Consider the following 14,041-nt stretch of genomic DNA (forward strand, 5'->3'; position numbering starts at 1 on the left):
AGCAAGTGTCCTTGCGCTTGATCCATAGCCACTGGCTGCTTCTTTCGGCCGCTTTAGAGACTGATCTTATTGTCTGTCGCAGAGCCTGTCCATGAATGCCAAGGTCTTTCATAAGCCTGATGGTAGAAGAAGCCACAAAACCTCTGCATCCTACTTCATCTGGATAGACCTTGGCCTTCCATCCTGGTTGTTGTGCATCTGCTGCCAGATCTGTGTAGCACAGTTTGTTCATAGGCCTCTTCAGTGGAATCCTCCCATGGGACCGTGAGCTCTATGATGTAGACCACATTTAGTGAAGGGGACCATAGCACCAAGTCTGGCCTGAGGGTGGTGGTTGCAATCTCTGGGTGAAAGATTAGTTGCTTGCCAATATCAACGAGCATCTTCCAATCCCGGGCCATGCTTGCTGTCCAGTTTCTGGTTTGGTTGCGTGAGTGGCCACATTACCCTCGGGAGAAGTCCAAATTGTAGGCACCAGAGTTTGAGCTTCCCTGGCAGCATTGTCTTGTTAATGGTGTACAGACCGGTGGTGATGTCCTGCCTTAATACCTGCACTTGGTCTTTGTCCCTGAGGCTTTCATTGTACCATCTGCTCAGGCTTTTGACGGGTTGCTCTGAGACCATCGGAATTGGGTCGTCACCAGTGCAGAACCTCACGTTCTTAAGCTCTCCCTTGACTATTGAGATGCTTCGTGACTTATTCGGCTTGATTTTCATCTGGGCCCATCTGATGTTCTCCTGCAGCTTTCCAAGAAGTCGCCTGGTGCATGCTGCAGTAGTAGTGGTCATGTCATCCATGAATGCTCGGATAGGTGGGAGGCAGATTCCGTTTTTTGTTCGCTCACCTCCCACCACCCATCTAGAGGCCCTGATGATGATTTCCATGGCCATTGTGAATGCCATGCCTACCAATGCCTACTTCTAGATGCTGCCATGATGTTGTGTCGTCGTCTGTTGTAAAGCACAATTGCAGGTCTTCAGAGTAGGCTTTCAGCAGTGATGGATAATGGAACGTGGAAGAAGTTGAAGGATTCCCAGAGGAGGTTGTGGGGAACTGATCCAAAGTAGTCCATCTGATCCATAATAGTCTTTGACTTTCACATTTTACATAAAGTTCTCCCTCATAAATTTTCTGTCTTCTTCAGGAAGTGAAGCAGTGCAGTGTTGTGCTGGACCGTCTCCATGTTCATGATAAGGCTTCCAAAAGAGAACCCGAAGAGAGAGATGACATTACCCGCAAAAGTGCAAAGCCTGCTTCCCGCATCCCGACTTTCCATAAGCGGCCTGGCACTGTGAGCGCAGAGGTGCCTGTGTCCAAAAAAGAGCTTCTGCTCCCAGTAATTCAGCCTGCTGAGAAGCCCACTAGTGTCTTTGTGGACACATCCAAGTCCAAACTACCTGATGTTCGAGAAAAAGCTCATCCCCAGGCATCAGGCCGCATCCCCAGACTTGGCGTTGAGGCACCCACAGAACAAACAGCTGTGGGGTCTACACCCAAATCATCCATGTTGTCTGAGGGGGTGCAGCATGGTCTTTTCACGGCGAGCCCCAGGCCTGCCCTGAGAGCAGAGGAGGGCCTCTATCAAGACCAATCCCAAAGCCAGTGCAGCAAATCCAGAGAGACTGATGGCCTCTTAGGTCAGCTTCCATGTGTGGACTACCTCAACCTAAATAATCCTCAGGAAGATATACCACAAAGGCCTTATGTCGGGACCGAGGGAAATATTTCCCCGACCAGCACAGAGTCCACAGAGGACGCTTGCGTGCCTGATGTTAGCCACACAGAAGCTATTGTGAATGAACAACCACCGTGGGAACATCCACACACACCAGAGGCAGACGACTTGAGGTCTTCGTCGGATGTCGACAGCGAGGATGAATTTGCGATAGATGATTCCGGAGACGCAAAAGACCACAATGAGCTGCACGTAACGACCTGGACAGAAGCTGAGGATGTCTCACAGGAAGAAGTAGACGATGACGAGGCAGTCTGCCTCGCAGCAGCAGAGAAGCCTGTCGCCGCTTCATCCATCAAGCCAACAAAAGTGAGTTTTCAGTGGTGACAAACTCAACCAGGATCTTGAGAAGTTTACCTACACACTGCAGAAATACTGTAGCTATGGAACTATGACACATTCCAAACATGTTTTCCAGTTTTGTTGTAATTCAAAAAGCCATCCTCTCTTTCTCTAGGGATCAGGATGTCCTAGCTTCGCCCTCTGCTTCTTGCTGCCGGCTACTCTGCTGCTGCTTGGGATGCACGCTTGGCACTTTGGCCTTCCCACGTCCGTCAGCCAGCTTGCTGCTCAGATGGAGCTGCACTGGCTGGAGGGTGTGGGCCTCATGGCAGAACCATGTAGCAGGGATTGTCGGTAAGGAATTTGCATCAAGTGGGAACAATTTAATCTAATCCAACCACACTTTTTTAGTTCCATCAAATGCTGGAAATTCTTTACAAATGCTTGTATTCTTAAAAAATAGGCGACTTAAAATCTTCTTCCTTTGCTTTTGATTATATTAATGTTTTCCAACCTTTATTGAGACAAGTCAAATATTTTACATTAGAAACATCTCACCATCAAACAGGAGAGACCCGCTTTTCACGGGAGTTAAGTTCCACGCCTACCAGCGAATGGAGAAAATTGATACGTTGATAAAAATGTATTTTTTACACGGTTTGCTCCGCCAACTCCAAACCATCCTGCTAGCACGACCTCCGATCAACATTTGCTATAAAAGTGACTTTATTATTAAATTTATTATCAATGTATTATTGTTATTATTAAATTTGATTCAGCTCCAGAACCCCCACTCTCCAATTGTCATTGTTCACTAGTGACAGACGCTAACAAGCTAAATGCACAATCCAGGTTTAAGCCCTAAATATGCCCCACACACACAAACACATGTAAAGTATAAAATGTACAGGTACTCACCACTAATGGATGGTAATGTAACATGATCCCTGAACAGATGGAAGTGTCGCCAGTCACAGTACACAACTATGGTGTATTCAAGAACCACAAAACAAAGTGCAAAATGTCAATGCTTTGTGAAGGAAACATCAATGACACATAAATACATAAACATGTAAAGTTGCAGACTTTGTAAAAGTGGTACGTGTATTGTATGACTTTATTATCATTTTATTATCACTGTTGAATAAATTACTGATTTAGAGTGAGTGAGATGTGCTTTCTGCAGAAAAAAGGCCTACTTTTGCAGAAAAGAATAGGTTATATTTATTTTGACCAGAAATCTGTGAATTTGGACTCGCGAATGTGCAGGGATCTACTGTATGTCACTGGCATAGATACATGAACATAGACAGCGCTCCAGACTGCGACTAAATGGTCGCATTTTGCAACTTAAATATGAGACATTGTGAGTACATTTTTCACGTACCCGCGCATGATGCCTTTATTTAATGACAAATGAGCACATTTTGAGTGGTGATCTGCTTTGTAAATAAAGTACAATTTTTAAATGTTGCCAGTCACGTAAAACAGAAATAGCTCACCCCTCCTTTGTTTTTGTCAAATCACCGTAATTTCCGGTGTATGACACACCAGTGTTTAAGCCACGCCCACTAAATTTAGAGAGAAAAACAGATTTCTATATAAATGGAAAAAACGCACCGGACTATAAGCCGCACATGTCCACGTCATAACATGACACATTGTGGGACACAAATCCGTGAGGACCCGGCAGCTCTTTCTTTGGCAGGAGCCCATCACGAGCTATAAGGGAACTCATGACGAGCTTGTCAACCAATCAAGTTAAAATAGTTGTTCTTTAATTTAAACACGTATTGGTACCTGTCTTGTATATTTCTTAGGTATACCTGGGTGTTTAGTTGCTGTGTGATGATTTTAGTGTTCTTTGTAAGATGACACCGTGAGTCAAACTGTTATATTGGATAATGACCTCTTGCGATTTCAGATGAGTTGATAGGCTCGTTGAGAGTTTTCTCATGGCTCGTGATTGGCTACTACCAAAGAAAGCGCTACCGTTTCCAAACTGAGTCGTGAGCGGCACAATATTAAAATGATGAGTAGTAGTTCTGAAGTATAGCCGATGTCACGAGATTAGAACATGGTCATAAATTAGCAGCACTGTGGTATAAGACGCAGGGTTCAAAGTTTTTAAGAAAAAAGTAGCGGAAATTACGTAGCTTTAATACTGCTGGATACACCTGCTCTCATAAACCTGGACACTGAATTTATACTGTTTTTGAGATTTCTACAAGAAAAATATTAAAAATGTTTAATTTATTCTGTTATTTGTGTTATTTTGAATTAAAAAATAGATTTAAAAAAAAAGATTTTCTATGTATTAGTATTACTCTAAAACAGGTATCAAATTAAATGCAGGCTTGTGTCAAATAGTACAAAATTCATTTCACACAAAGGCGAAAAAACAGCGGGTTGGTTGGCCCTGCTAACAAGGTGTCTTGCGGAAGTTTGCAACTGTACCAGTTGATTTGCCAATTTTATTGTATTATTATTGAATATTTTTTGTTGCTGTCAAACTTCTGCTCCACACTTAAGCCCAGTAGTTGACAGTAATTTGCAAATGAGCTAGTCTGCCAATCGACATTAACTCCAAAAGAAGAAGAAAGGCGACGAACACCAAAGAGAACAAAGGCGGGCTGATATATATGAGAGGACGAATGGCCACTGCAATTGGCCAATTGGTGGACCACGTATGTGATGCACCGAAGAGGCCTTCCAGAAGCGAGGGACAGAAACAGGGTAGTTAGAGAAGACAGGTGCCATTTATTGTTCAAGTATTTATCAGTAATACAGTGAAAATGAGAGGAAAATGTGACTTTGCAAGTCGATTTTGGTGCGCGCCCATAGATTCTCTGCTTGTGCTCCTAAAATTTTAAGTTTGGGGCGGGGGGGGACACTTCCACTGTGCTCCTACTGTAGTAAAAAAGAGTTAGTCTGCAGCCCTGTAATTGATATATTATTTGTAAATTAGTAAATAATTTTTGGACCAATTAAGTAAAAGTGGATAATTTCCCGCAGCACACATAGAACTCTTATGTCACAGTGGTTGGGAATCAATGTGCAGTCGTCCCTTGCCACTTTGCGCTTCAAATTTTGCGGTTTGACTCTATCACGGTTTGTCAAAAATATCCATCCATCCATCTTCCATGCCGCTCATCCTCACTAGGGTTGCAGGGGTATGCTGGAGTCCAGCTGACTTCGGGCGAGAGGCGGGGTACACCCTGGGCTGGTTGCCATCGTCTATGCCAGTTTTCAAAAATCTATGAATAAATAATGCTGTTTTATTGTTGATTACGGCCTATTGCTAGTCAAAAAATATGCATATTTCAGGAAATCTTACGTATTGATGTAATGATTTTTAACCGTAAAATGGCTAAATGAACTAAAATACAAATACAGTAATCACTTGTTTCTCGCTTTTAATTGGTTCCAGGCCCGACCGTGATAAGTCATATTCCGCCAAATAGGATTCCTTATTTATAAATGAAATATTTTTGTAGATATAGCATAGAAAATTTACATCAACACACAAGCATGAGTCTTAATTATGACTTTAATGGCACATTTACTGTTATTATATCAACTGTACAGTATCGGGAAATAGGAGTGTAACGGTTACTGTAGGGGTGTTGTTTCATGTCTAGAGGGTGCTAATAATGTTAAAAATCGGATTCACAAGGTCAAACAGTGTTTTTATGCTCTAGCTACAAAAATATTCCATTTAAAAATAGGAATCCTACGTTGCGGAAATTCACTGAATTAACCATGATAAACGAGGGATTACTGTATTATATCATATTACCGCTTGCCTTGCACGTGATAGTGAAATATTTTCATTTTACACTTTAATTTGAACTGTCGTACAAATTAAAAAGTAGGTAACCACACTTAAAGGTTGTAACTATAGTGATAAATGCTGTAATGCACTGCAGCTACAAGCGTTTTAAATTGTCATACAAGTGTAAAAAGAAGTTAACCACTGTTTAGAAAAAAATAAAATTTCTGCATTAATGTCATAACAAATTATAACGAATAACAGTCACGCTGCATACAAGTGTTTGGTACACTGGAGTCTTACTGCGAGGAGTGGGCGTTCACTTGTCATGTTGTTGAGGCTGGTCATTTTGGAATCATTTGTCAACAAAAGCGACAGAAAGCCAAAGAAAATCTCACTTTTGAGTAAACAGGTTCTCCTCTACAAAGGGTTGAAACATTTTGTCTCTGGATGGCAGGTAGGGTGACATGAGGGGTAAAAATGAACATGATCAACATGACTGTGTGAGTGAATGAAACGCTTTACTGTCCATGTTCAGAGTTCATCTGGTGGAGAGCATACCCGTGGGTCTGTACCCATCCAGCCCATTACCGCAACAGAGCACAGCCACCAGCTGGCTCAGGCTGCTGGACAAGGCCAACAGCTCAGTCAGCATCGCCGCTTTCTACGTGTCACTGCGGAGCAGCCAAGTGGAGTTTGCTCCCCTGGACACTCAGGCAAGAAGAGTGTCTGTCCTTCACGTGACACCTGCCACGCTGCTGATGTTTCTTCTATATTTCTGCAGGGCAGGAGGGTCTTTGAGCGGCTTAAGCAACTCCTTTCCAAAGACGTGAAGCTCCGCATGGTTGTTAACAGCCCTCAGATTGTGAGTCAAGACACCGGGGAGCTGGCTGCAGCAGGTATACACAGACCCCTCTTCTCCGAAATCTTCTTTAACATCTTCAAAACCTGATCTTGTTCTTGAATATCTTTTTTGATCAGGTGCAAACATCAAAGAGTTGGATCTGAAGTCTTTAACTGGAGGCATCGTCCACACCAAGATGTTGGTGGTGGATCAGAAGCACCTCTACTTGGGTAGCGCCAACATGGATTGGCGCTCTTTAAGTCAGGTAAAGGACCGTTTCATGACATCCCTCAGCTGGATGTCACACAAAATGGAAGATGGCCCACATTAGAACCTCATGAATGAAGATGAGACTCTAGTGGAAAGCAAAATAATGCGTTTACCCACGTGTTTGTCTGTGTCTCATCCAGGTGAAAGAGGTGGGCTTGGTAGTGGAGGACTGCAGCTGCCTGGCTCAAGACGCCTCTCGTATCTTTGAGCTGTACGCGAGCCTCAATGGTTCCTTGCCACCATATTGGCCTGCTCGCTTTACTGCCCTGTCCAGCTCGCAGCATCCTTTGCATGTCAACTTCAATAGAGTCGCTGCCCAAGTCTATTTATCTGTGAGTTTAACCATCATTTCTGAAGTACAGTTTTTAAAAAAAGCACTAATGGATGCACCTATAAAAGCCTTAAAAATGCCTATATTGCTGTATAATATTCATCACACAGCTATTAAATATATTTTAAAGGAAGTTGTACACATTCAACACTTAAAACTCTTGAATCTTAAGAAACAATTAAAGGCAGACAGGATGCAGTATTTTACGGTACTTACAAAACATACGGTTCAATGTTTCTCACAGGATTGCAATCTATCTGTGGTGGGGCTACATGACGCCGTAGTTTAATTTGCATACTTGGTCATGACGCATGTGTATGTAATTTTTTATAGACGCTGTGAAAGACAAAAAGTGAGCAAAAAACCCCAAAGCAAAACAAATGTTTAGGACTACAAAAGACCTGTTTATTTTTGTCACAAACGAGATGGATCCACCTGCGAGTACTTCTAGAATGGAGTCAGAGCTGCTTGTTGAGAAGAGCGATGTGTCCTTTCAAGTTTCCAAAAGTGTCCAATAGTGCCTGGAAAAAGTAGCTAATTTGTTGCTTGTGGCTTTAAAAAAAATAATAAAGACAACCTCGCTAAACATAATGACACAGTAAGTAACATGGCAACATTGCTACATCATCTTACTCACAGACCAGGTGAGCATGGGGTGTGCTAGGAAGCGGACGTCAGATGCCATCTACTGTACCGGGTTGAAACGAAAAGCTACATTCACGCACAGTCTCATTATAATGTGTTGACGAGCGAGGGCGAAAAGGTAGCACCAAGTCCGTGTGGGGTTGCGACAAATAACTGAATGTATGTGAAACACTGCAGTTACAAAACACCTGGTCTTGTCGCACCGTCTTCCTGCAGGAAAATGAGTGAATTGACTTGTGAGACAGTGCCCGCTGCAGCCTCCATAGCTTCAGCACTCTTTTTTTCCTTTTTCCCCTGCAGATAGCGCCACCAGACCACTTTCTATTGAAGTTAAAAAGAATATATGCGACTAGGCGCGCATCTACTGTATGCTGTGTAAATACAATCCTCCATCTTCAGTCAATTTCATCAAACATTTCCTGACGCGATGCATGTGTTGTGTGCCGCAGAGCTCTCCCCCACAGATCTCAGCCCGTGGACGCTCTGACGATCTCACCACCATCCTGTCCGTCATTGATGATGCTGAGAAATTCATCTTCATCTCCGTTATGGACTATCTTCCTTTGTCAGAGTTCACCAAACCACTCAGGTGATGAGCCGCTCTAGCATCTGCTGATTTAATTGTATGTTGCATCACATGCATGCTATTAGTTAAAGGGCTAAAGGGCTCCTTTCACGCTGCCATTTTTCTGTGTAAAAGGCACGTGGCTCTGATGCCCCATGACACCACTGTCTTTTATGCATACTGTAGGCTAATGAAAGTATTATACATCTAGTACAGTGAAGTGTTATGGACCTGGGAGGATAATTTACAGAAAGCTCAAGTTTGCCATGTTTTACACCAGCACTTAAATGCATCACAGCGGAAGCCCAAAATACAGTGGATTCTCGCTATGTGCAGGTGTTATGTTCACAAATGACGCACCCATAAAAATGCAGGGGTTTGGCACAGACCCTCCCCTTCTCTCTTTAATATACCTCACACACTTCACTGCAAGTGTTGAGGCCGCACTGATTGTCAAAGCTAGCGCTTCCGTAGCCAAACAAACTTTTGCATCTCACAGACCACACAAATTTAAAAGTGTATTCAAGGGCCCCCGAACAAAGTATGACATGTAAACACTTGACAAGAAAAAATGATCAGCGAAGCATGAAGACATAAACTTGTACAAATTGTGGGCTTTTTCTAATAGTGGCACATGTATGTTTTATTTACGTGCTAAAATAATGCAAGTTTCAGAACGTGCCTAAAAAGGATTGCACAAATGTGACCAAACATCTCAAGCAGTCCTCACATATACACACTGTACACTACGGGTCTTTCCTCTACTTGGTACGATAACTGTGTATTTAATGCATTTTGCATTTGACAGTTTGTCCGTGTCGTGTCTCGCTCGCAGGTTCTGGCCCGCCATTGACTCAGCCGTGCGTGCGGCAGCCTGCGCTAGAGGCGTGAATGTGCGCCTCCTGGTTAGCTGCTGGGAGAACTCGCCTGCCGCCATGTTCATATTCCTGCAGTCGCTGGTGGTGCTCAACAGGCCTCCACTTAAATGTAACATTGAAGTGGTGCGTTTAGAGCATTTAGCGCCTCCTTACTGTTTTTGACAACATCGGCTTTAAACGCTTTGGTTTCCCTGCAGAAAATCTTCACAGTCTCTTCAACCGCGGAGCAGATGAAGATCCCTTTCGCTCGAGTCAACCACGCCAAGTACATGGTGACAGACAGAGTCCTCTACATCGGTACGTCACCTTCTTGGTGCTGCTCCGACGCCTGCACATCGACTGAAATGAGCCGTTCTGTGTGACAGGCACATCCAACTGGTCTGAGGCGTACTTCACTGAGGTGGCTGGAGTGGGCTTGGTGGTGAACCAGACGGACTCGGAGGTGCAAGAAGGACAGCAGACGCTACAGAGCCAAGCAGAAGCGCTCTTCCTCAGAGACTGGAGGTCCCATTACGCCAGCTCACTCTCGGTCGCCGACGTCAGGGTGTGTCCTCGCAGGCCACACTGAATTATCTCGCTCGCTGCCTTTCCAACGTCTTCTCTTTGCAGACCTGCCAACATGCACGCATTTTGACCTGAATACGCTCTGCTGCTCTCCAGGTTCGCATTTTGTTGCATTTCACTGGATTCAGCATCGAATTCAAACCTGGATAAAGGTCCTGTGTTGAGGCATGCTACACCAGCTCGCTCCTCCCCCTACAAACACTCGTGTAGCATGATGTAAACGTCCAAAAACAACATAACCTCGTATACGACATTGTGGAAAATTCTTTCCTGTGTTTATACAACTCGTTCAGACATATGCAGCCCACTCTACAGCGAACGCTTTCTCCGATTTCAAATTAAGATTTGCAGTAAAAGTGTCTGTTGTAACACATCGATTAGTTCCAGCTGCAATAACACGTTCCTTCTCTCTTTAATTACTAATGTTCACTCACAATGAGGAGCTAACAAGCTAAATAGTAGAGAGTTGTGGTTGCTGTATGAGCAGGGGTATCCAAAATACCGCCGAGGGGGCACTTGCGTCCCGTGGCTCATTGTAAAAAAATTTTAAAAATTAAAAAATGGGGGAAAAAAGTGCAAAAGACACAATACAATAAGGTTGAACTGTTGATAGGAATAAATAATAGAAAGCTTTGTCTTTTAGTATATCTAAATATAAATATAGTTGACTTTTTTTTTTCAAAAATATTGAAGTGGCCCCCGATTAGGGGTGATGAAAATGTCTGAAGGGGGCCTATTCCGCTTTTTCTCTTTTCTGACCTATAAATGTTGTTGCAATGTTGTATTCTCGTGTTTAAACGATGACAACACGTCAGATAATGAGGTTTGCGTATTTGGAAGTAAGCCTAGAAAGCAGTTTTGGACGGCTCTGCACGCTGTTGTTTTACAGTGTTATTTTTAACACTGAGGTCTACTGACGTCAACGCAACGCGGACTTCCTTTTATTGGCATGCCCAGCCATGCCTGCTCACCATATTAGCACGTCGAGCAATGGCTCCCAGGACAGGTTTGTTCAGGTGTGCCTAAAGAGGCAAGCGTCAGGCAGAAGTGGTTGAGTTGCCGATTTCCCAGCCAGCAAGATTCAACGGCATTTCACACGGGACTGTTTTGTGAACGTGGGCCAAAACGAAGCTGGACTATCCGCCAAACTGTTGCTGAAGTCCGACGCCTTTCTAACTTTGTCGTGTTGAAGAGTCAGAAGAGCAAGCTGTCAGTAACAATTTATCAGTGTCCTGTGTTTGTGTAAGTAATCTGACAAAAGGGGTTCAGCAGCTGTCCGTAAGTCCTCTGGAGCAATTGGGAGTGTGACCAATCACTGCGGAGTCGGCTCGGCGGGATGCGTACCGGGCCGAGAGTAGAGTAAATTACAGACCTTTTGGGCGGGAGGCAGGAAACACTGCAGGAAGAGGTGCAGAGTCTGGAAGATTTAGAAAGCGTTCTGTGTGGGGTATCGTGTGTGGCTGCTCTACAGGAGTCCAGAACTCAATACAAAGGCCAGAAAATTAGCATAATAGGTCCCCTTCAAAAGATTGGCAAGTGTGTCTTTGCGATATCAGCTTGCTGACTTGCTTTTTTTATTGCAATTGCAATTTTTTGTGTGCTGGCAATGCGTGTGTGTATATTTGCCATTTTATGACTGCTTTTGAAATCTTATTTTTATACAGTTTTTGGTGAGTGCTATTGAACTATCTGATTTGTACATTTTGGTTTTTTTCTCTTTCTTGGAGCAATTTGTGTATGTTCAGCACTGAATCCTCAATCAGTATATGCTTCCAAAGACCCGTAACGTGGAACAAAACATCCTCAATTTTCACAACTGGAAACTGTCATTGCTATCATTAACGTACGTGTTTTATCGTGCAGTTGTGCTCAAATAAAGGACTGTTTGACACCTTTTAGGCTGACAATGGTGTTTGTAGAGCCTGCTGTGTCTAATATCTTGCTTAAACACTTAAATGTAGACTTTGAAAACACTGCAGGAATTGATGCTTGCCCTGATCCATACAGGCGTACGGAGGCTAAGCTACTGGGTTTCATTTTGAATTTCCAGAAAAGATGGATCAGCTCGTGTTCTCATTTTTCACTTTTATTTTAAGTATGAATCTGAATGGATCGTTCTTATTTTACAATGCAAATGTTGACTGGTACGACCGCCGATTTGCTCCTTTTCTTGTGCTAGCAAAACCTCATTGATTGCAGTTTGAGGCCAGAATTATGGGTTTAGCAACTAACGACTGCACATTTTACACGTTAAAAAAACAAAACTACAATGTTACATTAAAGGTATTCTTCACTGTGGATGTTCTCCCAGCATGAAAAAGTTCTTCAGTGACAGCTTTGGTTCCTCTCACCAAGCCACTGCAATGCTGAAGAGGCTTGCAAAGCTTCTTCAAACATGAAGTGTCGTGGCGTCCATATACCAGAATGAGAGCCTTCCTCATTCCATGGAGAGCTGAACACTGTCCGCCTGCTGCTGCTCAAACTTCCTTGCTAGAAGACCAAACAGAAGGACATGGGATGACTAAGACCACCAAAGGGGGATGTGTGTTATAAACAGGCGATACTAACCCAAAGAGTACATCTCCAACTGTTGCCGCAGGCGGACCTTCTGCAGGCTGTCATAGAAGTTCGGCTCGGGGCTGCTCCCCGCGGTGGGAGGTAGGGTGAAGATACGCATGATCTTCCTCTTGTTTCTGAATTATGAGAAACGGCGTGACGCCAATTATAGTGAATTAGGTAGGTTTAAACATGCCGATTAAACCGGAGCGTCGCACAGATTATATTCATATGCATGTTATTAATCAGCAAGGTAATTATAATTAACTGTAGCCAAGCAAACGTGAAATTGTAGGTCTTTCTAATGGAGTTTTGTTGTGCTATAAGAAACCCAAGGATGGTGCAAGACAAAGAATACGACTTTCCAATGGGGTGCCGTTGTGCTGTCAGCAACCTAACAATGAAGGGAAAAAAAAGCACAAGAGGAACAAAGATTGTTTCTCACTTTCTGGCGTACATCAGCAGGCCGAAGCTGACTAGAATAACCAGCAGGTAAACATTGGTGGCCTCGTTCCAGGCTTCGTGCACAGAATAGTCGATAGACTCGGGCTCGTTGCCCAAAAGGCCGTGCGCCGCCATACAAACACCACTGCGGTGCCACAAAACGCTATATTAGATATTTATTTGCATGCGTGTAAACAAATTGTCAGCAGTCTTGTTCTGTTCGTGCTAACAAGCGAGCGAAATATGTAAACACGATGACGTCACATAGCAGGTCCGGATTTTCTTCTTCCCTCTTAAAAGGCGGTTGGTAAATCAGCTTCAAGTGCTTTATCGCCACCCATTGGACGGGAGAGTGGAACGAGCGCACTAACAGGAAATACATATTTTGGCTACCGTCAGAAGAAGAGCTGCATTTCGCATTACTTTTTAAAATTGAAGTTGTGTTTCAGTAACATACACACACACGTGCGTTCCAATTATTAACATACTATAAATTTCTGATTAGCAATAACCCCCGTGAGATCACCTACGATGGTCTGGGATGAATAGCAAAATCTCACAACTCTTAGAATTACGTATTTTCGGACTGTAATACAAGGGAACAACAATTGCTAGCTGTTATATCACTTGTGGAAAAATGTCATCGTGCGTTTCTTAAAACTTTCAAGTGTCTTTCGTTTTGCATTATGCTTGCTACACTGTAGAATTACATGATTCCGAGTTATTTCATTATGAAATGAATTGATACAGAAATGTACCAATGCTATACAGCAATCATTACGGTGACCCGCAAAAAGTCACTTTTCACTAAACGCAGTACCATCGTGGGCCACGTGTACGGTGGTCCACAGTCACAAAACACATTTAGGATTTTAATAGTGTGGAAATTAGGAAAACATGTTAACACCAAGTATACATATACTGTATATATTTGTAATACTTACTAGTAGTAGTACTTTATTAATCCCACAGCAGGGAAATTCACCCTGGCAAGAAATAATCAACCTGTTATGTTTCTGTTAAAAGTTTCATATAAAATCTTAAATCAGGAGCAAAAGCTAGAAAAATACGTATCATTTTTGATACACATTGTAATGCATACGCACTACTAAACAAAACTTTAAATCCGGATTAGTCAGCCAATCATTTCCCAT

The 14,041-nt window shown here is 43.2% G+C and overlaps 2 protein-coding genes across 5 annotated transcripts in view; one reads left to right on the top strand and one right to left on the bottom strand.

Annotated features, from left to right (window-relative positions):
- Positions 1–11,952, top strand: part of pld7 (phospholipase D family, member 7) — a 15,422-nt gene extending 3,470 nt beyond the window's left edge. For all 4 annotated transcript variants that reach the window (XM_054792428.1, XM_054792430.1, XM_054792432.1 and 1 more), the window contains 10 exons: positions 1,146–2,045; positions 2,194–2,372; positions 6,329–6,506; positions 6,575–6,689; positions 6,772–6,899; positions 7,045–7,236; positions 8,330–8,469; positions 9,281–9,446; positions 9,521–9,620; positions 9,689–11,952. In XM_054792428.1, the coding sequence (XP_054648403.1) occupies positions 1,146–2,045; positions 2,194–2,372; positions 6,329–6,506; positions 6,575–6,689; positions 6,772–6,899; positions 7,045–7,236; positions 8,330–8,469; positions 9,281–9,446; positions 9,521–9,620; positions 9,689–9,891 (2,301 nt within the window). In that variant the 3' untranslated portion in view covers positions 9,892–11,952. The remainder of the gene's footprint in view (positions 1–1,145; positions 2,046–2,193; positions 2,373–6,328; positions 6,507–6,574; positions 6,690–6,771; positions 6,900–7,044; positions 7,237–8,329; positions 8,470–9,280; positions 9,447–9,520; positions 9,621–9,688) is intronic.
- smim19 (small integral membrane protein 19) lies at positions 11,937–13,171 on the bottom strand. Its single transcript, XM_054792435.1, has 3 exons — positions 12,889–13,171; positions 12,456–12,580; positions 11,937–12,377 (listed from the first exon to the last, which is right to left on the bottom strand). The coding sequence occupies exons 1-3, from the start codon at positions 13,020–13,022 to the stop codon at positions 12,325–12,327; spliced, it is 312 nt and encodes a 103-aa protein (XP_054648410.1). The 5' UTR covers positions 13,023–13,171; the 3' UTR covers positions 11,937–12,324.
- Positions 13,172–14,041: the final 870 nt, after the last annotated feature.

This window comes from Dunckerocampus dactyliophorus, chromosome 11, assembly GCF_027744805.1.
Source record: "Dunckerocampus dactyliophorus isolate RoL2022-P2 chromosome 11, RoL_Ddac_1.1, whole genome shotgun sequence".
NCBI classification, from domain to species: Eukaryota; Metazoa; Chordata; class Actinopteri; order Syngnathiformes; family Syngnathidae; genus Dunckerocampus; species Dunckerocampus dactyliophorus.